Genomic DNA, 26,629 nt, shown 5'->3' on the forward strand with positions numbered 1-26,629 from the left:
AGTGGAGGTTTATTTGCCCTCAAATGGTAGAAAATCCAGGGCAAAGAAGAGGAAGGCCAGACAATGGTATGATGAGAGCAGGTTAACCCCACAGGAGCAAATTTGCTGGCATTTGTGTTTTCTGGATGTGTACCAGTTCAGAAGAGCTTTGGTTAACTTGCATGTGACTCAAAGGAGGAATTTTCATTACCACAGAAACAACAAAGACAGGATTATAGTTGACTGTGTTGAGAAAGGATGCCCCTTTCACATGGTTGCTTCTGTAATTGGTAATGAAAAAACTTTCTGTATTAGGAAATTGCAACTAGAGCACACATGTGCTCCATCTGGTGAAAACTGCAAGGTACCAACAAGGTTTGTAGCAAAAGCAATTGAGGATAGCATGAGGACAGATCCTAGAGCAGGAGTTGAAACTGTCATAGAGAAGACAAAGGAGAAATTTGGTGTGGAGGTTGGAAAGAACAAGGCCTATAGGGCAAGGCAGAAAGCTCTTTCAGTTGTCCAAGGTGATCAAGAAGCACAATACACAAGGATCAGAGACTATCTACAAACTGTGTTGGACACCAACCCTGGGAGCAGATGCATTGTCACCACAAGAGTTGTGAGAGAGCACCCTAGTCCCAATCCAAGATTTCATAGACTTTTCATGTGTCTTGGAGCACAAATAGAAGGATTTATGAAAGGGTGTAGACCTTTTATTGGTATGTTCTTGCCAGAATTATTCCACTTCATTTATTCTCTTTCATTGCATTTTTAATTTGTTCTGCTGCATTCTATTAAATCATGTTGATTTCAGGTCTGGATGGATGTTTTGTGAAGCTGAATACAGGACAACAAATATTGGCTGCTACAGGCAGAGATGGAAACAACAACATCTTTCCATTGGCCTTTGGAGTGGTTGAAAAGGAAGACACTGCAAGTTGGTCATGGTTTTTAACTCAACTAAAGATTGCTATTGGTGGAGAATGTGGACAGTTTGGGTACTACACAATAATCTCAGACAGGCAGAAGGTGAGTTGCTCCATTTGCAAATTTACTTAACCTTAGATTTCTATTCTTTGCAACCTTAGTTTGACCACCTAGTTAGCATCTTAACTTAGGTATTAATTGTTTCACCAGGGCCTTCTTAATGCCATAACACACATTTTTCCCAACTGCCCACAAAGATATTGTCTAAGGCACATTTATGCAAATTTCCAAAATGCTGGGTTTAGAGGAGATGAACTTAAGAAATATATGGATGCAGGTGCATATTCATACACTGAGGATGGTTTTAATGTTGCAATGGAAGAAATGAGGAAAGAAAGTGAGGATGCTTAGGCTTGGTTAAAGGGAATTCCTGTTGAAACATGGGCTAGGCATGCTATGGACAAGAATTGTAAAACTGACCTAGTAGTTAATAACATTAGTGAGGTATTCAACAGGATGATTTTAGATATTAGAGGAAAACCCATTAAAACAATGCTTGAAGGAGTAAGGTCTAAGTTGATGGTCAAGTTTAATGAAAAGAGAATTGGGGGAGAGATTGCTAGATGGACAATTACCCCTACATATTCAGAAAAACTGGCAGAGTCCAAGGAATGGGCTAGGAACTGCAAAGCTTTGATGGCAGGCCCAGATTTGTATCAAGTCAATGGTGGGGAGAAATCATATGCAGTCAATTTAAAGGATTGGACTTGTGGCTGTGGAAAATGGGACATGACAGTCATACCTTGCAATCATGTTGTCTCTGCAATTTATAAATCCAAACAGCATCCAGAAGATTTTGTGCATCAGTTCTTTAAGAAGGAAATGTATTTGGAAGCCTACAAGCCAATGATATACCCTGTTCCTGGACCTGATCTATGGACAAAAACTGCTACAAGAGACATTGACCCCCCTGTTTTCCACAAGAAGAAGGGTAGGAAACAAACAAAGAGGAGGAAGGGCAGGTTTGAAGTGCCTAAACCTAAGGAAACATCAAGGATGGGGACAATTACATGCAGTAACTGCAGCAAGCAGGGCCACAGATACACAAATTGTGGGGATGCTTTGAAGCCAGCACTTGCTGCTAGGAAGAACAAACACAAGGTACCTTGCATTACATGTGACCCTAGATAGATTTCCAAATTGTACCATTAATGCTCTGATGTGCCATTTTATTCTTGTTACAGGAAAACAGGGGTGCACCATCTTCTGCACCAAGGGCTGCACCATCTTCTGCTGCAGCTCCATCTGCTGGATCACCAGCTGGGAGAGCACCACCAATGGCAGCTACCTCAGCAGCTCCAGCAAGCAGGGCAAGCACCTCAGCAGCTCCAGCAAGTAGGGCAAGCAGCTCAAGACCTCCAGCAAGCAGGGCAAGCAGCTCAAGAGCTCCAGCAGCAAGGGCAAGCACATCTGGTGTAGCAACAAGGAGAGCTTCAACAGCAGCAGCTACCCCAGCAGCACCCTTCTTTCCACCAAGACAGAGGAAAAAACCATCCAGGCTCAGAGATTACTTTTATGCTTCAGGGAACTAATGCTTCCTTGTTGATCATTATTCTTGTTGGTCTGATGTTGGTCTGCCTAAACTTGTTATTTTGGAACAACTTATGTTGGTCTGATGTTATGGAGCAAGAAACTCATGTAACGATCTTGCTGTTATGATACTTTATGCACTGTTATTATGATCCATATGATGTTATGCACTATTATTATGATCCATATGATACTTTGTCTTGCTGAAATGACCATGCTGAAATGATCATGGTGTTGCTAGATTTTAGCATGAGTTGATGCCATCCTCGACGGTTGTCGAGGGGTAGGGTTAACCCTACATGAGTTGATGCCATCCTCGACGGTTGTCGAGGGGTAGGGTTAACCCTACATGAGTTGATGCCATCCTCGGCGGTTGTCGAGGGGTAGGGTTAACCCTACATGAGTTGATGCCATCCTCGACGGTTGTCGAGGGGTAGGGTTAACCCTACATGAGTTGATGCCATCCTCGGCGGTTGTCGAGGGGTAGGGTTAACCCTACATGAGTTGATGCCATCCTCGACGGTTGTCGAGGGGTAGGGTTAACCCTACATGAGTTGATGCCATCCTCGGCGGTTGTCGAGGGGTAGGGTTAACCCTACATGAGTTGATGCCATCCTCGACGGTTGTCGAGGGGTAGGGTTAACCCTACATGAGTTGGTGGCATCCTCGGCGGTTGTCGAGGGGTAGGGTTAACCCTACATGAGTTGGTGGCATCCTCGGCGGTTGTCGAGGGGTAGGGTTAACCCTACATGAGTTGAGGCCATCCTCGACGGTTGTCGAGGGGTAGGGTTAACCCTACATGAGTTGATGCCATCCTCGACGGTTGTCGAGGGGTAGGGTTAACCCTACATGAGTTGATGCCATCCTCGGCGGTTGTCGAGGGGTAGGGTTAACCCTACATGAGTTGAGGCCATCCTCGACGGTTGTCGAGGGGTAGGGTTAACCCTACATGAGTTGGTGGCATCCTCGACGGTGCCATCAAAATTCATATTAAACTTTAACAAGTACCATCATAATTCATATTAACTTTATCAAGTGCCATCAAATACCAAAACTTGAATTACAACAAGTAGCATCACATGGCAGATTAAAATTTAACCAGTGCCATCAAATACCAAATCTTGGATTACAACAAGTAGCATCACATAGCAGATTAAAATGGAACCAGTGCCATCAAATACCAAATCTTGGATTACAACAAGTACCATAAATAAGCACCATACATAATTTTCCAACCCCTCCTTCTATTACAGTAGTGCCATCCTTCTATTATAAATAAGCACCATACATAATTATTGCAATCACTCATCACATATAGCCTTGATTCTCTTCAGCTTAGACTTGTTGGCCTCTCCATCCTTTAAAAGGTCAGATATGGCAAACTCAAGCCTTTTCTTCTGCTGATTGACTTCATCAACATGTGCATCTTTCCTCCATTTTCTAATGAGTTCAGCCTGATTGGCCTGGATCTTCTTCAGCAGCTCTACATCTCCCTTCAGTGACATATTCTCCTTCTCAAGATCAGTCTTGATTTCATTAGCATCAGGTGCAACCTGATCAGCGCCACTTTCGTGAACACTCTTCTGTTTTGCCTGCATCAGACGCTTCTCTTCTTCTAGCAGGGCAATCACATCTTCTTTAACCTTGATCTGCTCTTGGCTCTGCTCATACATATCCCAAAGCTTGCGCAGAGCATTCTTAAGTGGCTCTGGCCATTCTGGGTCAACCCACTCAACAAGACCACAGCTGTAACCTCCCTGATTAACCAAATAAATATTACAACAAAAATTCTAATCATTTATTCAGGATATAAGCAGTTCATATAGTTAACAAACATAATTATGCGTGTACTACTTGCTACAAGCAGCTAGAAACCATGCCAATTAAACATAATTACTCAGGATTTGACCATTCATAATTTTTTTTAAATAAACCACTTGTAACATCTATTGCTTCAGTTAACAATCCTAATTCTTCAGTTAACAATCCTAATTCTTCAGTTAACATCTACTGCTAACAGTAAGGAGTAGAAGGCAAAACAGAGCTGTATACATAATCACTAACAGTTAACAATTACTAACCTGCTCCGAACACCCCAAAAACCTACGTCTGGTGTGGTGCTTTGAAATGCAACTCCCCTCTCCACCGGCGTCTTATGACTGCAGATCGGGCCTCCAGAAACAATGCCACACCATTCGGGATCCACAGTGGTCCGTGGTATCTACATTATTAGAACCAGAGAAGAACGTGACAGTCAAATACAAAATCAAATCGGTGAAATCAAACTTGAATTCGGGAAGAACCCTAACCCTAACTCACAGAGAGGAAAACTCACGTAGGGCTCTGGTTCATACGAGGGGAGAGAAATAGACGAGTCACTAGTCTCGCCGTCGTTCCAGGAAACCATGGCTGCTGCGGTCGCCGTCGGCGGCGGCGGTGGCGGGGGCGAGGGGCGACGGCGGGGCGGGAGCGACGGGGTCCGACAGGCGAGGAGTGGGGAATGGCCGACCCGGTTGGGTTCGACCAGTTTGTCTTGCGCCTTCTAACGGCGCTTGACGGGCGCCGTGTGCACACAGGCCACGAGGCACCTGACAGCGGGCCCTGGACGTCAGGTTTGCCCTCAAACGGGACTGATCGAGCAATCAGCGTTTTTTGCAAACTGTTAGCACAAAAGTGGCGGTTTTTTGCAAAAAAACGAAAGGTGGTGGTTTTTTGATTTCGCGTCCCCAAATGTGGTGGTTTTTTGCAATTTACTCGCCGGCGCAGGGAGGCCCAGCCGACACAGTCAATAGTGGGAGGAGATGGAACCTTATCCACCCTTTTCTTAATAAAAAATAAACTTTATCCTCTTATGCCCTTTCAGAGGTCCTTTTGCAAAATAAAATTGTAGCGGGATGTAATTGACGTTTTTTGGCACGTCACCCCTTCTGGCAGGACCCACCTGTCATAATCGTGCTTAAACCGGTGACTAGTGTTTTTTGCAAAAAATTATGAAAAAAATTAGTGCTTTTTGACACAATTCCATAAATGTGTGGTTCCTGCAAACCTTGCCTAAAGTGTTGATGTTTTTTGCAATTCACTCAGAGTTTGAGGTATAACGACTTGACAGAAAACTTGCCAGAGTGGGTATGAGGCTAAGAAATCTGATCTGGGTTCTCCGAGAGACGGAAGAAGGGCAGTGAGGGCCTGCCAATCAGCAAGCTCTTCAGGAGACAACGTCTGGCGCAGTCCAAGGTCCCAATTAGCGGGTGCAAGCTCTGAAATGGAGATTGATTGGTTGGCACAGTAAGAAAGCAAGACAGGGAAGGAATGGCAGAGGGGGGCCCTCTCCCGACCACCAGTCCAGCCAGGAACACACAGAGGAGCCATAACCATCAGAAATTTGACAGGACCAGACTATAATTGCACACTATGTGTTTCTTTTTTTAGATATAAAGGCATCTTGCCCGACTTTATAAATAAAGCCATCATGTCACCATTATCCAACAAACGATAGTAAAGTTTAGAAGGTCCAGGACACGCATGCCACAAATAAGCAAACGGTAGCAGGGCACATAGCAAGGAGACAATAACTAGGAAGTTAGTCAGAGGTAGGAGGGGCCGCCAAGGAGATCGCCGTATCATGAATAATCTTGGAGATCATCAGGGCGACGGGGTCAGCATCTGAGGCTTTACTATATTTTGCATGATGGAACAACTAGGATAAACTCGCTGAACATCAGAAATATTTGGTCTAGCTACCTTATACAGCACATCCATTGCAATCAAGGAAGGAAAGTTACCATCTTTTATAATGTCACATGAATTTGAAGTTTGTTTGGGTGTTGCAGGTTTAAAGGAGGAAATGTGGTATCAAGTATTTTCTAAACATGTTTATGTGGTCATATGTTTTCTCAATAGACGAAAAACGGTTTCCCCTGCTTTAGATTATAAAGCAACCGCACCAACAACATCCGACAACAACACCGAGTTCAAGGTTCAGGCAAAAACAAAAGCAAAGCAAAGCCGAAGAGTGCAAATAGGTTCAGCTGGGGGCACAACACAACAAAACCCTAAAAAGAAAGAAGAAGCAGCCAACTAGCTAATCAGGCTCAGGCGATATGTTTTCTCAATAATTGTAAGAGTATTTCTATTTTTCGTCAAAATGGACGGGTGCAACAACGCACACCATCATAGTCGAGTGATTTTAGCTACCGTCACCACATTGAACTAATGTGTAAGAAGTTTTTATAAGATCCGCATGTAGAATAGCATTGTTCCATGATCAAGCTGTGCGCCTGTGCTCTGCTTAAACTTTTTCAAAAAACATTCGAACCATCTTTCTACCGTTATTTATTAGACACTTGGTGTTGTCAATAATTAATGTCACCTAACCATGGTAACTAGTCAATCAGAGAGGCTCGACCCATCATCCCATCAACTTCTTGCTTGTATTAGAAAATTGACACTCGAGACTGGATCAACTGCTTGCCGGCTGTGTTAATGGACTTTCTAGTCCTTGATGTGACACTGGGTATAAACTGGAGGCTGTTCAGAAGTTGCTGAGCAATTGCTCGACCCAATCAAATCATTTTTCTTGTTTCGACAGCAACTTGTTGGATCCTTCGGAAATATATCCGGGATCTTTCGGACAGAAAATGCCAAGAATGAAACCGACGGGCCCAAGCAAATGACTATCTGAGTTCCCCGCAAAAGAAGAAACGAAAAGGAAAGAATCACTATATATATAAGCTCAACAAAGCTTCTAGCCTGCAAACCAGCCATTGTTTGCATCGCCTAAACATGTCGATCATGATAGCCATGGAGTTTTTGGTGTTTGCCTCCCGTGTTTGGTGTCCACTGCTGACACTGCCACAACAAGCACCACTGACCACCAAGCGCTCATGTCACTGAGGGCTCTGATCAATGGAGACCCATTCCAAGCACTGAATGCATGGGGAAACCAGTCGATCCTTATGTGCCAATGGCGCGGAGTGGCATGTGGCATGCGGGGCCGCGGCGGCGGCCGTGTCGTAGCACTGGATCTTGGTGGGCTCAACCTTGTTGGCTCCATTGCCTCTTCCATAGGTAACCTAACTTACCTCAGGCATTTTGGCCTCCAAGAGAACCGCTTCTCCGGTACCATACCTTCAGAGGTTGGACATCTCGTAGAACTCGAGTATATGAACCTCAGCAGGAACTCCATCGGCGGGGAGATCCCACCGACACTGGCCGCTTGTGTCCAGCTTCGAGTTATTGATCTGAGTCACAACATGCATAAAGGCTCGGTGCCGCGGGAGTTGTCATCCCTGCATAATCTAGAGGTGCTGGCTCTTGGGTACAACAACCTTACAGGAAACATTCCCGCGGAGATTGGAAACCTGAAAGGTCTGATCGTTCTTCATCTGGTATCAAACATGCTAGTAGGAGAAATTCCTACAGAGATTGCAAATCTTAGAAACTTGACCAGTTTATACCTTAACATTAATGGTCTGTCAGGTTCTGTTCCTGCCTCTCTTGGTGGCCTCCAAAAATTACAGATTTTGTATCTAGCCACGAACCGACTCTCAGGACCGATTCCAGCTTCCCTAGGAAATCTATCTAATTTACTAATTCTAGATTTCCAGTCAAATGGCCTAACCGGTAGCATCCCTGAATCATTAGGAAATCTGAATCTCCTTAACGTGCTTTCTCTCACATCTAATAATCTTACAGGCTCAATTCCTCACACTCTCGGGAAACTCAGTTCTGTCGTTGAGTTTTATCTCAACGGGAATCAACTCGAGGGTTCCATACCAGTTTCTGTATATAATCTTTCATCCCTCCAATTTTTCAATGTGCAATACAACAACCTGAGTGGATCCATTTCAGATGACTTGGGTAATAAGTTTACACAACTCCAGCAACTTTCCATGGACAATAACAGATTTCATGGGTCCATCCCGGAGTCTTTGTGTAATGCTTCAATGCTTGAACTAGTTCAATTGTCTGACAACTTTTTTTCCGGAGTAATACCAAAATGTCTTGGAGCTACCATGAAGAGCTTATCGAGACTGCTTCTCTCAAATACCCAACTAGAGGCAAGGAATGATGCCGATTGGGATTTCATTTCTAGCTTGACAAACTGTAGTATGCTATCATACCTAGCTCTTGACAATAACAAACTAGAAGGGGTGCTACCAAATTCAATAGCAAATCTTTCCACAAACTTAGAATATTTTAGCGTGACAGGCAACATGCTGCATGGAGATATACCTGAAGGAATTGGAAACCTTGTCAACTTGCAACTCTTGCAGATGGATGGCAATTTCCTACATGGAAAAATTCCTGAATCGATTGGTAACCTTGGGATCCTGGCTGAACTATACTTAAACAACAACAGTTTATCTGGACCAATTCCACCAATGCTTGGAAATCTAACAGCATTAAGTATACTTGCCCTCGCCCAAAATGTGCTTACTGGCCCCATACCATCCAGCCTTGGAAGCTGCCCTCTGATGGTGCTGAGCCTAGCATTCAATCGGCTTGTTGGTCCAATACCAAAAGAGATTTTCCTCATATCGACACTGTCTGTTTCTGTGGAGGTTCAGGGCAACAAGTTAACTGGGAAAATTCCTTTAGAAGTTGGTAATCTGGTGAATATTGGATCTCTGGATGTGTCTGACAACAGGATAACTGGATTAATTCCTGCTTCTCTAGCTCAGTGTGGAAGTATGCAGTATCTCAGTATGGAAGGAAACCTATTTCAGGGCACGATTCCAGCATCAATGTCACAGATGAAAGGCCTTCTAGTTCTTGATGTTTCAAGAAACAACTTGTCCGGTGAGATCCCATTCTTCCTTGGGGACATGCAGGGGCTCGCTACCCTCAATATATCATTCAACAATTTTGTGGGTGAAGTTCCGAAACATGGATTATTTCTGAATGCAAGTGCAGCTCTGATTGAAGGGAACTATGGCTTATGTGGAGGAATCTCCCAATTTAACTTGCATCCCTGCTCAAATCATACATCCAAGAAGTGGTCTCACAAGCTTGTCGTGTTGATCTCAGTAGGCAGTGCAGTTATTTGCATTATCTTAGTAGTACTATTTGCACTATTTGCACAACGGAAATTGAAAAGCAAGTTTACAGAGACAGGACAGGTTCCATCGCTCCATAGTGGACAACATATGAGGGTTACCTATGGTGAATTAGTGAGAGCAAGAAGTGGTTTTGCTTCTGAGAATCTCTTAGGCACAGGAAGCTTCGGCTCAGTGTACAAAGGAACAATGATGAATGAAGATCAGGAAGTGATTGTCGCTGTCAAGGTGCTCAACCTCCAGCAGCGAGGGGCATCTCAAAGCTTTGTTGCAGAATGTGAGACTTTAAGATGCATCAGACATCGAAACCTTGTGAAGATATTGACAGTCTGCTCAAGTATTGATTTCAAGGGTCTAGACTTCAAAGCTCTCGTATTTGAGTTCATGCCGAATGGAAATCTTGATCAATGGCTACACAGCCGTCTCGTGGAAGATGGGGGCAATGGGGTGCTCAGTCTTACCCAAAAGGTAGACATTGCCATTGATGTAGCTTCAGCACTAGAATATCTGCACCACAATAAGCCAGTGCCAATAGTTCACTGTGATCTTAAGCCAAGCAATATTCTCCTCGACGATGACATGGTTGCCCATGTGGGTGACTTTGGACTTGCAAGGTTCTTGCCTGAGGATGATACTAGCCTCCTAGAGATATCAAGTGGTTGGGCTACAAGAAGGGGAACAATTGGATATGCTGCCCCAGGTTTGCCATTAACCAATCACCACTGTTGCTCATCTTTTATGTACCAATTTCTCATTCCAAACTAATTTCACATGCATTTCTTTTCCAGAGTACGGTCAAGGAAATGAAGTCTCGGTCTATGGTGATACCTATAGCTACGGAATAATGTTGTTAGAGTTGTTCACTGGTAAAAGGCCAACTGATGGTGGGTTTCTGCAAGATCTTAACCTACATAGTTACGTCGAGATAGCACTGAGGGACCAAGCCACCAACCTGGTGGATCTGTGCTTATTTTCTTCACCGGGGGAAGGAACAGAAATGAGAGCTTCATGCATCACTTCAGTTCTGCACATTGGGATATTATGTTCGAAGGAACTGCCAACTGATCGCATGCAGATTGGGGATGCTATGAGAGAGCTACTGACGATCAGAGACACGTACCGCACGCACCTATTGAGTAGAGGTGGGTCCATCTAAATGCTTGATGGCCCTCGCTTCATTGTGATTAGTATTCATCATATTAAATCTAAACAGAAGGTGGTACAAACTTTGTTGCTGCAATTCACAAGCCAACTAATATGCCTGTCTTTTAAACGGAATGTCAACACGATATGGTAATGAGTTGTGACTTGTGAGCAATGGGAGCTGCACAATTCAATGTACCTTAGCCATCGGATCACCAAAATTTTAGTTAGAACTTAGTGTAATTGGGGCCTTCTTGACGATGTTAATATATTCTCTATCCAAAAAACCACATCATGTTTTTTTCTCCGTTCCTATCCCGAGGCAAATTTAATTTGTTGTAGTTACTCAAGAAGTAAGAATATGTTTTATCATTAACATAAGACTTGAAATTTTCTTTGAAATTTTGATACTGTAGCTAGATTTGAAGTATGGGAAATTCTATTTTCAGAACGCCCAATGTGGTGTATCACTAGGCAGAGGCTCCAACCCCATGATCACACGCACTTCAATTATATATCTAAAGAAGAAATTATATCCCGACAACACTTGTAATGATCATCAGCTTGAAGATTACCTTAAAAACATTGGAGATTGCCTTAAAAATGTTTGGAGATTTATACCTTCAAAATAAAAAAGCTTGGAGATTTATACACGAGTTTACAAGGCACATCATGCACTAACTGAATCGTGCCGAGTACTGGTGCGGAATGGTTGGAGGCGAAACAAGTAAACTTGGAGAAAAAACTCTGGCATGATACATGGGTGCCCAGGAGCAGCAACAAAGCCCAGAAAGCCCTCAAACATGATCGAAGAACCGACGCCGAGAAAGAGGCCACCTCACAAAGGAGGTCAGCCATGGACAGAGGCTATGTCATCGCTATCGCTTGGACATCCGGCACACCAACACCAACTTGTTCCATCGCCGAAAGGAGTCCCCTGTTCCTCGCCCTGGCTCGAAGGGTGCCACACCATCAGATAATGAAATGCTCACCTCCCTAGAGCGCAGCAGGACGCTGATGCCAAGACCCCAAATGGAGGCCTTCGAACACAACCACCTCACCGGACCAAGCTCCTCGAGAGAGCACCACCGTCGAAGCACGGAACCACCACACAAAGAGAAGAAGCTGCCATCTATGAACCCACCTTGGCGGCTAGCAAAATGGGACCTTGCTCACAAGACGAGGCCTCCAAGAAGGGAACGACGCCACTGCACCGCCACCGCTCGGTCTGGAACAAGCCAGCCAAAGGTTTTCACCTAGAGCCCAATGAGGATGGAGGCCACCCACAGTGACAACTCCAAGGAGGGGAACGACGCACAAGAGCCTCGCTATCACTGGCACCGACACCGCCAGGCAAAGCTTTCGCTCGGGACATGGCCACCATCACCCCTAGGTCCATCCGCCATGGCCGATGAAGAAGAGATGCAGACGATGACCATGTTAGCATCAAGCCATGCCTCGTGATGGTGGCGACCGGTGTCAGTGCACGGTCGAGTCCATGGCGGGTGTTTGCGCGTGTGTGTACGTGTGTGTCTAGTCCAGGTCGGTACGCCGGTGTTTGGCCGAGGCGTGCTCGAGTTAGGAGTCGTATGGATAGTTGGCTCAGGTCGTTAGCGAGACTCACGGGATAGGCTTGGCGCTCTGTTGGAGTGCAGCAGCGTGGGCGCGTAGGAGCGCGTCCTGTGCGCAGCAGCACATGCGGATCGTGGCCGGGTGATCCGGAGGAGTTGGGTACGGGGTAGTGCGTGTGCATCCGTATAAACTCCTGAAGGAAATATGCCCTAGAGGCAATAATAAAGTTATTATTTATTTCCTTGTAATCATGATAAATATTTATTATTCATGCTAGAATTGTATTAACCGGAAACATAATACATGTGTGAATACATAGACAAACAAAGTGTCACTAGTATGCCTCTACTTGACTAGCTCGTTAATCAAAGATGGTTATGTTTCCTAACCATGAACAATGAGTTGTTATTTGATTAACGGGATCACATCATTAAGAGAATGATCTGATTGACATGACCCATTCCATTAGCTTAGCACCCGATCGTTTAGTATGTTACTATTGCTTTCTTCATGACTTATACATGTTCCTATAACTATGAGATTATGCAACTCCCGTTTACCGGAGGAACACTTTGGGTACTACCAAACGTCACAATGTAACTGGGTGATTATAAAGGAGTACTACAGGTGTCTCCAAAGGTACATGTTGGGTTGGCGTATTTCGAGATTAGGTTTTGTCACTCCGATTGTCGGAGAGGTATCTCTGGGCCCTCTCGGTAATGCACATCACATAAGCCTTGCAAGCATTGCAACTAATGAGTTAGTTGCGGGATGATGTATTACAGAACAAGTAAAGAGACTTGCCGGTAACGAGATTGAACTAGGTATTGGATACCGACGATCGAATCTCGGGCAAGTAACATACCGATGACAAAGGGAACAATGTATGTTGTTATGCGGTCTGACCGATAAAGATCTTCATAGAATATGTGGGAGCCAATATGGGCATCCAGGTCCCGCTATTGGTTATTGACCGGAGACGTGTCTCGGTCATGTCTACATTGTTCTCGAACCCGTAGGGTCCGCACGCTTAAGGTTACGATGACAGTTATATTATGAGTTTATGCATTTTGATGTACCGAAGGTTGTTCGGAGTCCCGGATATGATCACGGACATGACGAGGAGTGTCGAAATGGTCGAGACATAAAGATTGATATATTGGAAGCCTATATTTGGACATCCGAAGTGTTCCGGGTGAAATCGGGATTTTACCGGAGTACCGGGAGGTTACCGGAACCCCCCGGGAGCTATATGGGCCATAGTGGGCCTTAGTGGAAAATAGAAGGGGCTGCCCAAGATGGGCTGTGCGCCCCCCTCCCCCCTAGTCCTATTAGGACTAGGAGAGGTGGCCGGCCCCCCTCTCTCTTTTCCCCCTCCGCGAATCCTATTCCAACTAGGATTGGGGGGGGGGGATCCTACTCCCAAAGGGAGTAGGACTCTCCTGGCGCGCCTCCTATGGCCGGCCAGCGTCCCCCCTCTAGTCCTTTATATACGGAGGCAGGGGCACCCCAGAGACACACAAGTTGATCCACGTGATCTATTCCTTAGCCGTGTGCAGTGCCCCCAGCCACCATATTCCTCGATAATACTGTAGCAGAGTTTAGGCGAAGCCCTGCTGCTGTAGTGCATCAAGATCATCACCACGCCGTCGTGCTGACGGAACTCTTCCCCAACACTTTGCTGGATCGGAGTCCGGGGATCGTCATCGAGCTGAATGTGTGCTCGAACTCGTAGGTGCCGTAGTTTCGGTGCTTGATCGGTTGGATCGTGAAGACGTACGACTACTTACTCTACGTTGTGTCAACGCTTCCGCAGTCGGTCTGCGTGGGTACGTAGACAGCACTCTCCCCTCTCGTTGCTATGCATCACATGATCTTGCGTGTGCGTAGGATTTTTTTTGAAATTACTACGAAACCCAACAGTGCCATCCGAGCCTAGGTTATTTATGTTGATATTATATGCACGAGTAGAACACAAGTGAGTTGTGGGCGATATAAGTCATACTGCCTACCAGCATGTCATACTTTGGTTCGGCGGCATTGTTGGACGAGACGACCCGGACCAACATTACGCGTACGCTTACGCGAGACCGGTTCCCCCGACGTGCTTTGCACATAGGTGGCTTGCGGGCGACTGTCTCTCCAACTTTAGCTGAACCAAGTATGGCTACGCCCGGTCCTTGCGAAGGTTAAAACGGAGTCTATTTGACAAACTATCGTTGTGGTTTTGATGCGTAGGTGAGATTGGTTCTTGCTTAAGTCCTTAGCAGCCCCGTAAAACATGCAACAACAAAGTAGAGGACGTCTAACTTGTTTTTGCAGGGCATGTTGTGATGTAATATGGTCAAGACATGATGCTGAATTTTATTGTATGAGATGATCATGTTTTGTAACCGAGTTATCGGCAACTGGCAGGAGCCTTATGGTTGTCGTTTTATTGTATGCAATGCAATCGCGATGTAATGCTTTACTTTTATCACTAAGCGGTAGCGATAGTCGTAGAAGCACAAGGTTGGCGAGACGACAACGATGCTACGATGGAGATCAAGGTGTCACGCCGATGACGATGGTGATCACGACGGTGCTTCGGAGATGGAGATCACAAGCACAAGATGATGATGGCCATATCATATCACTTATATTGATTGCATGTGATGTTTATCCTTTTATGCATCTTATCTTGCTTTGATTGACGGTAGCATTATAAGATGATCTCTCACTAAATTATCAAGAAGTGTTCTCCCTGAGTATGCACCGTTGCGAAAGTTCTTCATGCTGAGACACCACGTGATGATCGGGTGTGATAGGTTCTACGTTCAAATACAACGGGTGCAAAACAGTTGCACACGCGGAATACTCAGGTTATACTTGACGAGCCAAGCATATACAGATATGGCCTCGGAACACGGAGACCGAAAGGTCGAGTGTGAATCATATAGTAGATATGATCAACATAATGATGTTCACCATTGAAAACTACTCCATCTCACGTGATGATCGGTTATGGTTTAGTTGATTTGGATCACGTAATCACTTAGAGGATTAGAGGGATGTCTATCTAAGTGGGAGTTCTTTAATTAATTTGATTAACTGAACTTAAATTTATCATGAAACTTAGTACCTGATTAGTATCTTGCTTGTTTATGTTTGATTGTAGATAGATGGCTCGTGTTGTTGTTCCGTTGAATTTTAATGCGTTCCTTGAGAAAACAAAGTTGAAAGATGATGGTAGCAATTACACGGACTGGGTCCGTAACTTGAGAATTATCCTCATTGCTGCACAGAAGAATTACGTCCTGGAAGCACCGCTGAGTGCCAGGCCTGCTGCAGGAGCAACGCCGGATGTTATGAACGTCTGGCAGAGCAAAGCTGATGACTACTCGATAGTTCAGTGTGCCATGCTTTACGGCTTAGAATCGGGACTTCAACGACGTTTTGAACGTCATGGAGCATATGAGATGTTCCAGGAGTTGAAGTTAATATTTCAAGCAAATGCCCGGATTGAGAGATATGAAGTCTCCAATAAGTTCTATAGCTGCAAGATGGAGGAGAACAGTTCTGTCAGTGAGCATATACTCAAAATGTCTGGGTATAATAATCACTTGATTCAATTGGGAGTTAATCTTCCAGATGATTGCGTCATTGACAGAATTCTTCAATCACTGCCACCAAGCTGCAAGAGCTTCGTGATGAACTATAATATGCAAGGGATGAACAAGACTATTCCCGAGCTCTTCGCGATGCTGAAAGCTGCGGAGGTAGAAATCAAGAAGGAGCATCAAGTGTTGATGGTCAACAAGACCACTAGTTTCAAGAAAAAGGGCAAAGGGAAGAAGAAGGGGAACTTCAAAAAGAACGGCAAGCAAGTTGCTACTCAAGAGAAGAAACCCAAACCTGGACCTAAGCCTGAAACTGAGTGCTTCTATTGCAAGCAGACTGGTCACTGGAAGCGGAACTGCCCCAAGTATTTGGCGGATAAGAAGGATGGCAAGGTGAACAAAGGTATATGTGATATACATGTTATTGATGTGTACCTTACTAATGCTCGCAGTAGCACCTGAGTATTTGATACTGGTTCTGTTGCTAATATTTGCAACTCGAAACAGGGACTACGGATCAAGCGAAGATTGGTTAAGGACGAGGTGACGATGCGCGTGGGAAACGGTTCCAAAGTCGATGTGATCGCAGTCGGCACGCTACCTCTACATCTACCTTCGGGATTAGTATTAGACCTAAATAATTGTTATTTGGTGCCAGCGTTAAGCATGAACATTATATCTGGATCTTGTTTGATGCGAGACGGTTATTCATTTAAATCAGAGAATAATGGTTGTTCTATTTATATGAGTAATATCTTTTATGGTCATGCATCCTTGAAGAGTGGTCTATTCTTGTTGAATCTCGATAGTAGTAACACACATATTCATAATGTTGAAGCCAAAAGATGCAGAGTTGATAATGAGAGTGCAACTTATTTGTGGCACTGTCGTTTAGGTCATATCGGTGTAAAGCGCATGAAGAAACTCCATTCTGATGGACTTTTTGGAACCACTTGATTATGAATCACTTGGTACTTGCAAACCGTGCCTCATGGGCAAGATGACCAAAACACCGCTCTCCGGTACTAAGGAGAGAGTAACAAATTTGTTGGAAATCATACATACAGATGTATGTGGTCCGATGAATATTGAGGCTCGTGGCGGATATCGTTATTTTCTCACCTTCACGGATGACTTAAGCAGATATGGATATATCTACTTAATGAAACACAAGTCTGAAACATTTGAAAAGTTTAAGGAATTTCAGAGTGAAGTTGAAAATCATCGTAACAAGAAAATAAAGTTTCTACGATCTGATCGTGGAGGAGAATATTTGAGTTACGAGTTTGGTGTACATTTGAAAAATTATGGAATAGTTTCGCAACTCACGCCGCCCGGAACACCACAGCGTAATGGTGTGTCCGAACGTCGTAATCGTACTTTACTAGATATGGTGCGATCTATGATGTCTCTTACTGATTTACCGCTATCGTTTTGGGGATACGCTCTAGAGACGGCCGCATTCACGTTAAATAGGGCACCATCAAAATCCATTGAGACGACGCCTTATGAACTATGGTTTGGCAAGAAACCAAAGTTGTCGTTTCTAAAAGTTTGGGGCTGCGATGCTTATGTGAAAAAGCTTCAACCTGATAAGCTCGAACCCAAATCGGAGAAATGTGTCTTCATAGGATATCTAAAGGATACTATTGGATACACCTTCTATCACAGATCCGAAGGCAAGACTTTTGTTGCTAAATTCGGAAACTTTCTAGAGAAGGAGTTTCTCTCGAAAGAAGTGAGTGGGAGGAAAGTAGAACTTGACGAGGTAACTGTACCTGCTCCCTTACTGGAAAGTAGTACATCACAGAAAACTGTTCCAGTGACACCTACACCAGTTAGTGAGGAAGCTAATGATAATGATCATGAAACTTCAGATCAAGATACTACTGAACCTCGTAGATCAACCAGAGTGAGATCCGCGCCAGAGTGGTACGGTAATCCTGTTCTGGAAGTCATGCTACTAGATCATGATGAACCTACGAACTATGAAGAAGCGATGGTGAGCCCAGATTCCGCAAAATGGCTTGAAGCCATGAAATCTGAGATGGGATCCATGTATGAGAACAAAGTGTGGACTTTGGTTGACTTGCCCGATGATCGGCAAGCAATTGAGAATAAATGGATCTTCAAGAAGAAGACTGACGCTGACGGTAATGTTACTGTCTACAAAGCTCGACTTGTCGCAAAAGGTTTTCGACAAGTTCAAGGGGTTGACTACGATGAGACCTTCTCACCCGTAGCGATGCTTAAGTCTGTTCGAATCATGTTAGCAATTGCCGCATTTTATGATTATGAAATTTGGCAAATGGATGTCAAAACTGTATTCCTGAATGGATTTCTAAAAGAAGAGTCGTATATGATGCAACCAGAAGGTTTTGTCGATCCAAAGGGAGCTAACAAAGTGTGCAAGCTCCAGCGATCCATTTATGGACTGGTGCAAGCCTCTCGGAGTTGGAATAAACGCTTTGATAGTGTGATCAAAGCATTTGGTTTTATACAGACTTTCGAAGAAGCCTGTATTTACAAGAAAGTGAGTGGGAGCTCTGTAGCATTTCTGATATTATATGTGGATGACATATTACTAATTGGAAATGATATAGAATTTCTGGATAGCATAAAGGGATACTTGAATAAGAGTTTTTCAATGAAAGACCTCGGTGAAGCTGCTTACATATTAGGCATAAAGATCTATAGAGATAGATCAAGACGCTTAATTGGACTTTCACAAAGCACATACCTTGACAAGATTTTGAAGAAGTTCAAAATGGATCAAGCAAAGAAAGGATTCTTGACTGTGTTACAAGGTGTGAAGTTGAGTAAGACTCAATGCCCGACCACTGCAGAAGATAGAGAGAATATGAAAGATGTTCCCTATGCATCAGCCATAGGATCTATCATGTATGCAATGCTGTGTATCAGACCCGATGTATGCCTTGCTATAAGTCTAGCAGGGAGGTACCAAAGTAATCCAGGAGTGGATCACTGGACAGCGGTCAAGAACATCCTGAAATACCTGAAAAGGACTAAGGATATGTTTCTCGTATATGGAGGTGACAAAGAGCTCATCGTAAAAGGTTACGTTGATGCAAGCTTTGACACTGATCCGGACGATTCTAAATCGCAAACCGGATACGTGTTTACATTAAACGGTGGAGCTGTCAGTTGGTGCAGTTCTAAACAAAGCGTCGTAGCGGGATCTACATGTGAAGCAGAGTACATAGCTGCTTCGGAAGTAGCGAAAGAAGGAGTCTGGATGAAGGAGTTCATATCCGATCTAGGTGTCATACCTAGTGCATCGGGTCCAATGAAAATCTTTTGTGACAATACTGGTGCAATTGCCTTGGCAAAGGAATCCAGATTTCACAAGAGAACCAAGCACATCAAGAGACGCTTCAATTCCATTCGGGATCTAGTCCAGGTGGGAGACATAGAGATTTGCAAGATACATATGGATCTGAATGTTGCAGACCTATTGACTAAGCCTCTTCCACGAGCAAAACATGATCAGCACCAAGGCTCCATGGGTGTTAGAATCATCACGGTGTAATCTAGATTATTGACTCTAGTGCAAGTGGGAGACTGAAGGAAATATGCCCTAGAGGCAATAATAAAGTTATTATTTATTTCCTTGTAATCATGATAAATGTTTATTATTAATGCTAGAATTGTATTAACCGAAAACATAATACATGTGTGAATACATAGACAAACAAAGTGTCACTAGTATGCCTCTACTTGACTAGCTCGTTAATCAAAGATGGTTATCTTTCCTAACCATGAACAATGAGTTGTTATTTGATTAACGGGATCACATCATTAAGAGAATGATCTGATTGACATGACCCATTCCATTAGCTTAGCACCTGATCGTTTAGTATGTTGCTATTGCTTTCTTCATGACTTATACATGTTCCTATAACTATGAGATTATGCAACTCCCGTTTACCGGAGGAACACTTTAGGTACTACCAAACGTCACAACGTAACTGGGTGATTATAAAGGAGTACTACAGGTGTCTCCAAAGGTACATGTTGGGTTGGCGTATTTCGAGATTAGGTTTTGTCACTCCGATTATCGGAGAGGTATCTCTGGGCCCTCTCGGTAATGCACATCACATAAGCCTTGCAAGCATTGCAACTAATGAGTGAGTTGCGGGATGATGTATTACAGAACGAGTAAAGAGACTTGCCGGTAACGAGATTGAACTAGGTATTGGATACCGACGATCGAATCTCGGGCAAGTAACATACCGATGACAAAGGGAACAATGTATGTTGTTATGCGGTCTGACCGATAAAGATCTTCGTAGAATATGTGGGAGCCAATATGGGCATCCAGGTCCCGCTATTGGTTATTGACTGGAGACGTGTCTCGGTCATGTCTACATTGTTCTCGAACCCGTAGGGTCCGCACGCTTAAGGTTACGATGACAGTTATATTATGAGTTTATGCATTTTGACGTACCGAAGGTTGTTCGGAGTCCCGGATATGATCACGGACATGACGAGGAGTGTCGAAATGGTCGAGACATAAAGATTGATATATTGGAAGCCTATATTTGGACATCCGAAGTGTTCCGGGTGAAATCGGGATTTTACCGGAGTACCGGGAGGTTACCGGAACCCCCCGGGAGCTATATGGGCCATAGTGAGCCTTAGTGGAAAAGAGAAGGGGCTGCCCAAGATGGGCTGCGCGCCCCCCTCCCTCCCCTAGTCCTATTAGTACTAGGAGAGGTGGCCGGCCCCCCTCTCTCTTTTCCCCCTCCGCGAATCCTATTCCAACTAGGATTGGGGGGGGGGAATCCTACTCCCAGAGGGAGTAGGACTCTCCTGGCGCGCCTCCTATGGCCGGCCAGCCTCCCCCCCTCTAGTCCTTTATATACGGAGGCAGGGGCACCCCAGAGACACACAAGTTGATCCACGTGATCTATTCCTTAGCCGTGTGCGGTGCCCCCAGCCACCATATTCCTCGATAATACTGTAGCGGAGTTTAGGCGAAGCCCTGCTGCTGTAGTGCATCAAGATCGTCACCACGCCGTCGTGCTGACGGAACTCTTCCCCGACACTTTGCTGGATCGGAGTCCGGGGATCGTCATCGAGCTGAACGTGTGCTCGAACTCGTAGGTGTCGTAGTTTCGGTGCTTCATCGGTTGGATCGTGAAGACGTATGACTACTTACTCTACGTTGTGTCAACGCTTCCGCAGTCGGTCTGCGTGGGTACGTAGACAGCACTCTCCCCTCTCGTTGCTATGCATCACATGATCTTGCGTGTGCGTAGGAATTTTTTTGAAATTACTACGAAACCCAACAACTCCATCCCCTTGTACTGCTTGTAGTGAGAGCCAGCCATGTAGCCATTGAAAAGATAAAGAAGATTGGGGCCTGCGTGCGCCCACGGCGGCGTTCATGTGCCGGCCCGGAATTTCTTGTGTCTTCTTCTACCTCTAGCTGAGAGTGAGAGAGGGCTGCGGTTCCAACAATTGGCATCAGAGTGGTTCATTCATGGAGGCCTACGACGGCGTAGTAGCGTGCCGTGGCATGGTGCAGCGTGCACACGGCGGCATGGAGGTGCTGTGCGACGGCGGCGGCCGCGGCGGACCTACGTGGTGGCACAGAGGCTGCAGTGGCGCGGCGTAACTTGGTGGAGAGAAGACCGAGCTCCTGGGCACGCCGGCTTGGCCGCGTTGATCGCGTCAGTGCGTGATCATGGCCGCGAGCTGGGGGCGTGTGGAGCACGGGGTGTCTCGCCGAGGAAGAAGACTGCATCCTGGGCCCGCCGGGCTGGCCGCATTGCCCGCATCAGTGCGCGGCATGGGCGTGAGCTCGAGGCGTGTGGAGCACGGCGACGATCGCCGAGGAAGAAGACCAGGGGTGGGTGTGATCGTGCGGGCTCGCCGCGAGCCGTGCGCGTCTGTGCGCGTGGTGGCCGCGGGCGGAGCGGGTCAATCGGAGCGCCGGCTGGGAAGGGAGCGTGCTGGTCGTGCCCCGCGCAGGCCCAGGTATAAAAGCACCATGCTGATCACGGCGGAGTGCAACATCAAGCGTCGAGGAGGCCGTAGGAGCGGCCATGGCGCGACGTCGATGACGAGCCTGACATGTGTAAGGGTCATGGCTTGGGACGTGAATGTTAGCATCAAGCCATGCCTCGTGATGGTGGTGACCGGTGTTAGTGCACGGTCGAGTCCATGGCGGGTGTTTGCGTGTGTGTGTGTACGTGTGTGTCTAGTCCAGGTCGGTACGCCGGTGTTTGGCCGAGGCGTGCTCGAGTTAGAAGGGACGGGGCTTGCCTGCTCCCGCCTCCCTGCTCCCATCCGTGCGCCGCGCCGTTCGGTTGGCATCCCACGGCCCAGCGATTTTTTCTATCGCAACTGAAAATAAACCCACAGATAATTCGTACTCCTTTTTCTTCCGGTACCCATATGCTGTATTTCATTCTTTTCTTCCTTTCGGGATCGAGGGCCGCCTCGCTCAGGGCAATTTGCGTCACACTCGCCTCGACTTGTTCGCGGAATCCTTGTGCATGGAGCTGGCGCTCTGGGTATGGGGCGCAGATGTCACGACTGGAGCGCTCAGGCGGATGGAATCAACAGCAAGGACATCGACGGCGTCAATGAGGCAATTCTAGCGCCGACGGCTAGGACACACAGTATCTGGCCGGACTTGCACATCAAGCAAGTGGTCAATGAGGAGGATGGTCTTCCTGATCTCGGGCTTCCCGGCCTACGTCTCAAAGACGGCCAGTGGACTACATGCAGGAGCATGGCGAGCTCGCGCCTTGGTACGCCAGAGGCTGTTCTCGTCCACGGGGAGTGCGAGGTCAGCGCGATTGTGCTCAAGTATATATGCGGGGAGCTGCATGCTGATATGCAATTGCGGTTGGAGGCTTGGAGCTTTGGCCGGGAGTGTGGCCGTTGACGTCGAACCGCAGCAACGCCGGAACCAGGTTCTTTGTCTTTGGTGCATGTCTGCTCGCACGGGAGGTCGCCAGTCGTGCGGTAGTTGACGCCGGTCGTCTCGGCGGAGGTGGTCTTGTTGTAGTTGAGGGCCGACAACCGAGACTTGGGTGATGTCGTCGTCGCAGTGCGATGGCGCAGAGAACAGACGCTTCAAGGATGACAAACTCCTGCTGGACGCATTCCTCCTTCACGTCGAGCTCTCGCTCGAGGCGGTAGCCCATGTCTAGTTCAATCCGGACCTCCTGCTACAGCCCAGCAGCTATGACGACATGATGGGACAAAGTGGCCAGGGAGCTGGGAGAGGAGAAGGGTTCGATGGCGGGGCGATAGCTGTTTCACTGATTATCTTCGCTCGAGCGACGGTCTGCTACTGAAAGAGAAAAATGGAAGGAGAAAGAAGGAAATACGTATGCTAGAGAGATGGAAATACCGGAGATGTTTTTCTTTCCCTACAAAATGGACGCGGTGAGGGGGAAAATATCCGCCGTTGGATGGATCGGGAGCATGGATGGGAGCACCAACAGGGAGCAGGCAAGCCTCGTCCAGTTAGAAGTCGTATGGATAGTTGGCTCAGGTCGTTAGCAAGACTCACGGGATAGGCTTGGCGATCTGTTGGAGTGCAGCAGCGTGGGCGCGTCCTGTGCGCAGCAGCACATGCGGATCGTTGCCGGGTGATCCGGAGGAGTTGGGTACGGGGTAGTGCGTGTGCATCCGTATAAACTCCATCCCCTTGTACTGCTTGTTGTGAGAGCCAGTCATATAGCCATTGAAAAGATAAAGAAGATTGGGGCGTGCGTGCGCCCACGGCGGCGTTCATGCGTCGGCCTGTAATTTCTTGTATCTTCTTCTACCTCTAGCTGAGAGTGAGAGAGGGCTGCGATTACAACAGACCAAAGCAGTGGGGTAGTGGCAAAGACCACACACGGTCGACGAACGCCTCCAAAGTCCAAAGTGAACCACCTCGCCAGCGAAACAGCCAAGGGGACACGCAAGCACCCGTCCCACAACACTTGCCAGAATTGTGCCGCCACGCCTACCTCAGGGTGGACACGGTCTGGGCCGGTCTGGTCCGGTCCCGGTCCGAGCCGTCATTTGGACCGGCTGCCGGCGGTCCGGGCCGGACCGGACCGAGCAGCATGGCGGTCCTGATTTCAGGGACCGGACCGGCAACGATGAAGCCCGGGCCGGATCGGCAACGATGAAGCCCGGGCCGGACCGAGCAGACCGGCCAACGACCACTGGCGGCGACTTGCACAGGTGCAGCAGCGAGATGTGCGACGATGCGCGGGTGCTGTGGCGAGGTGGGGGACATGCGGGAGCCCCGGTGGCAAGGTGGGCAGTGTGTGCGCTGGGCGTCGCGGCTGTTATTGATGAACGTCTATGAGGCCACGATTTTCTGTGTGTGGGTCTTGCCGGGATAAGAGGATCAAATCTGACGTGAAGTTCTTCCTCAAATCTCTACTCCTAATAAAGCAGTTGGTAGTCTCCGCCGGTCAATTTTCGTCCCACCACTTTCGTCCGGGTTTTTTCGTAGGTTAACCTTCGTAGATTTTTTTTCGTCGTTTTTTTCGTCTGGTTTATTTTTGTCTCACCTTCCATTATTATATCCTCACGGTGATTTTTTTCACTCTTCCATTAAAAACTTTCTTAACATTTGCAAACTTTCCTAACCATGCATGTTACAAATGGACAGGTATTGATATCACGTTACAAACAATAAAACCCATTTTCATGTAAATCAATTCAAATCCTAATTTCCTAACACATTGATTCTTACCTTTTCTAATCTCTACTCAGTTGGTAGGCATGTCACAAACGGGCAGGTATTGATACCACGTTACAAACAATAAAACCCATTTTCATGGAAAACAATTCAAATCCTAACTTTCCTAACACGTTGATTCTTACCTTTTCTGATCTCTACTCGGTTGGTAGGTGGTATCTTCACTTCCTACTCCCAAACCTCGATCGCACAATCCCCGAGGATTCCCCACGATTCTGCACGCACAAAAGAAACAAGCAAGAAAAACCAGCGTGACTGAAACCTACGAACCTATGTCCCTCTTCCTCCCCAGCCGCGAAGCGAAGCCGGCCGGCCGCCACCCATCGCGTGCGCCTAGGGTTCTCGATGGAGCCTGCGGCCTCCATGTCATCGGCGAATAGGCGAAGGGCGGCCTCAGAGGCCCTGGAGCTGCAGCTACGGCGGAGGACGCTCGAGACCATGCTGGAGCAGTGCGGTTATCGAGACGATGTTCAGGAGTGCGAGGACGGGAATCCGGGCTAGGGGCGGACGGCGACATCAGCGACGGGGAGGGGCCACCCCCGGCGCCGGGGTTGGCATATCCGAGGGCAGTCCACGGTGGCTGCGGCGAGGGTGGGCTCATATCCCGTTCATGGAGCTCTCCCGGCACCGCCGCCCCGTTTCCCATCTCTTCCCGATCCGGCGCCGCACCATCGTTTCCTATCTCTCCCTGAAGTCACGATACTGGTGGTTGCCAGGGGCTCGATCCAATGAAACGCAGGATGGTCCGACACTCCAGTGCGGATGCTTGCAAGGGCGTGCTGGCCCTCGCTTGGAAGGGGATGAGACTGTCAGGAAGTTAACTTGGTTGGCGAGAGACCAGGCGCAAGATGTGGTGGAGTGGAGACGACGGAGGTTATGGTTGGTGTGGAGATCACGTGCCAGCTGCTGGGAGGATCACGACGATGGTCTGTGTGCGTTCCAGGCATTGGGCTGGGTAGCAATGCATGATGGCTATGCGACTTCCATGGCGATGCAGACGGAACAATCAACGTCAGCATGGCCTTGGTTGGCTTGGGAAGGCTTCAAAAACTGTATATTGGTTTCATCTTGCTTTTTTTCTCTTTCACAAGTACATGTTCACTGATTCTATTTTTTTAGCTGATGTTCTTTTGGTTTTAGTGATGCATGAGGGTGTGATAAAAATGATTAGAAGTAATATACACTAACGTTAGGTTTAGCATTGGGGGTAACTTGGTAAGTAGTAACAATTTGTGGGTTCAAGCCACACACCAGCAGAAGGATGCCATGCCGAGGAGTGTCGGATGTGGCCGGACCTCCAGTTTTCAAGGAAGATGGCGGGCGAGCCTCCACATCAGGGAAGAGATGAGGGGCTCCGGGGCACTTGCCAAGGAAGCTTCTCTTTGTAGTTTTTGTGTGCCAAGTTTCAATGGTCGGTCTGTATATTTTTTCTGAAAACAGTTTGTGAATTCTGAATCTATTTGACTAATAGTGAAGCCATCTCTTGTTTTCACTCCTTCTGAACCTAGCAAAATGACCTGCTTGGGCCGAACGAGGACATGGGCATGGTGGTGGATATAAGAAGCATGGCAAACATTCAGTTACAGAGGAACATTATGAAAGGTATGTACGGTAACTCTAGCCATGCATGGCCACACACCAACATATGTTTTGCACTGTTGCATATGTTCTAACCTAAACAAAATTGTTTACTGTGAACTGAACAATGATGCGTCGTGATACAGAGGTTGGAGAGGCTAGAGGAGACCATATGCCAGCACAAAGCGCATCTTGATGGCCATCAATATGAGGAGCTGGACCTACCCACCAGTTTTAATAAAATCAGACCCGTAAATCAGGCTAATTGCAAGCATCGGGTACTTGTTAGCTATCAATTAAATCTCTTGTCCTGCAAGAACATGTACTTATTTGGATGAGAGGACTGTAGCACGACTCAATGAAGAGCCAGATCGACCGTCCGCTCCCAGCGCACTCCCCGGTTCTGTCGTGCTGCCCCATGCACCAACCATCCAGTA

At 46.7% G+C, this 26,629-nt stretch overlaps 1 protein-coding gene across 1 annotated transcript; it reads left to right on the forward strand.

Annotated features, from left to right (window-relative positions):
- The first annotated feature begins 4,999 nt into the window (after nt 1-4,999).
- On the forward strand, nt 5,000-10,713 carry LOC125516467 (receptor kinase-like protein Xa21). The gene is given in 4 exon segments (XM_048681902.1): nt 5,000-5,111; nt 6,330-6,348; nt 7,298-10,268; nt 10,270-10,713. Coding segments are annotated over 4 exon segments (3,546 nt in total).
- Nucleotides 10,714-26,629: the final 15,916 nt, after the last annotated feature.

The sequence above is a fragment of the Triticum urartu genome, chromosome 6 (genome assembly GCF_003073215.2).
Source record: "Triticum urartu cultivar G1812 chromosome 6, Tu2.1, whole genome shotgun sequence".
Taxonomy (NCBI): Eukaryota; Viridiplantae; Streptophyta; class Magnoliopsida; order Poales; family Poaceae; genus Triticum; species Triticum urartu.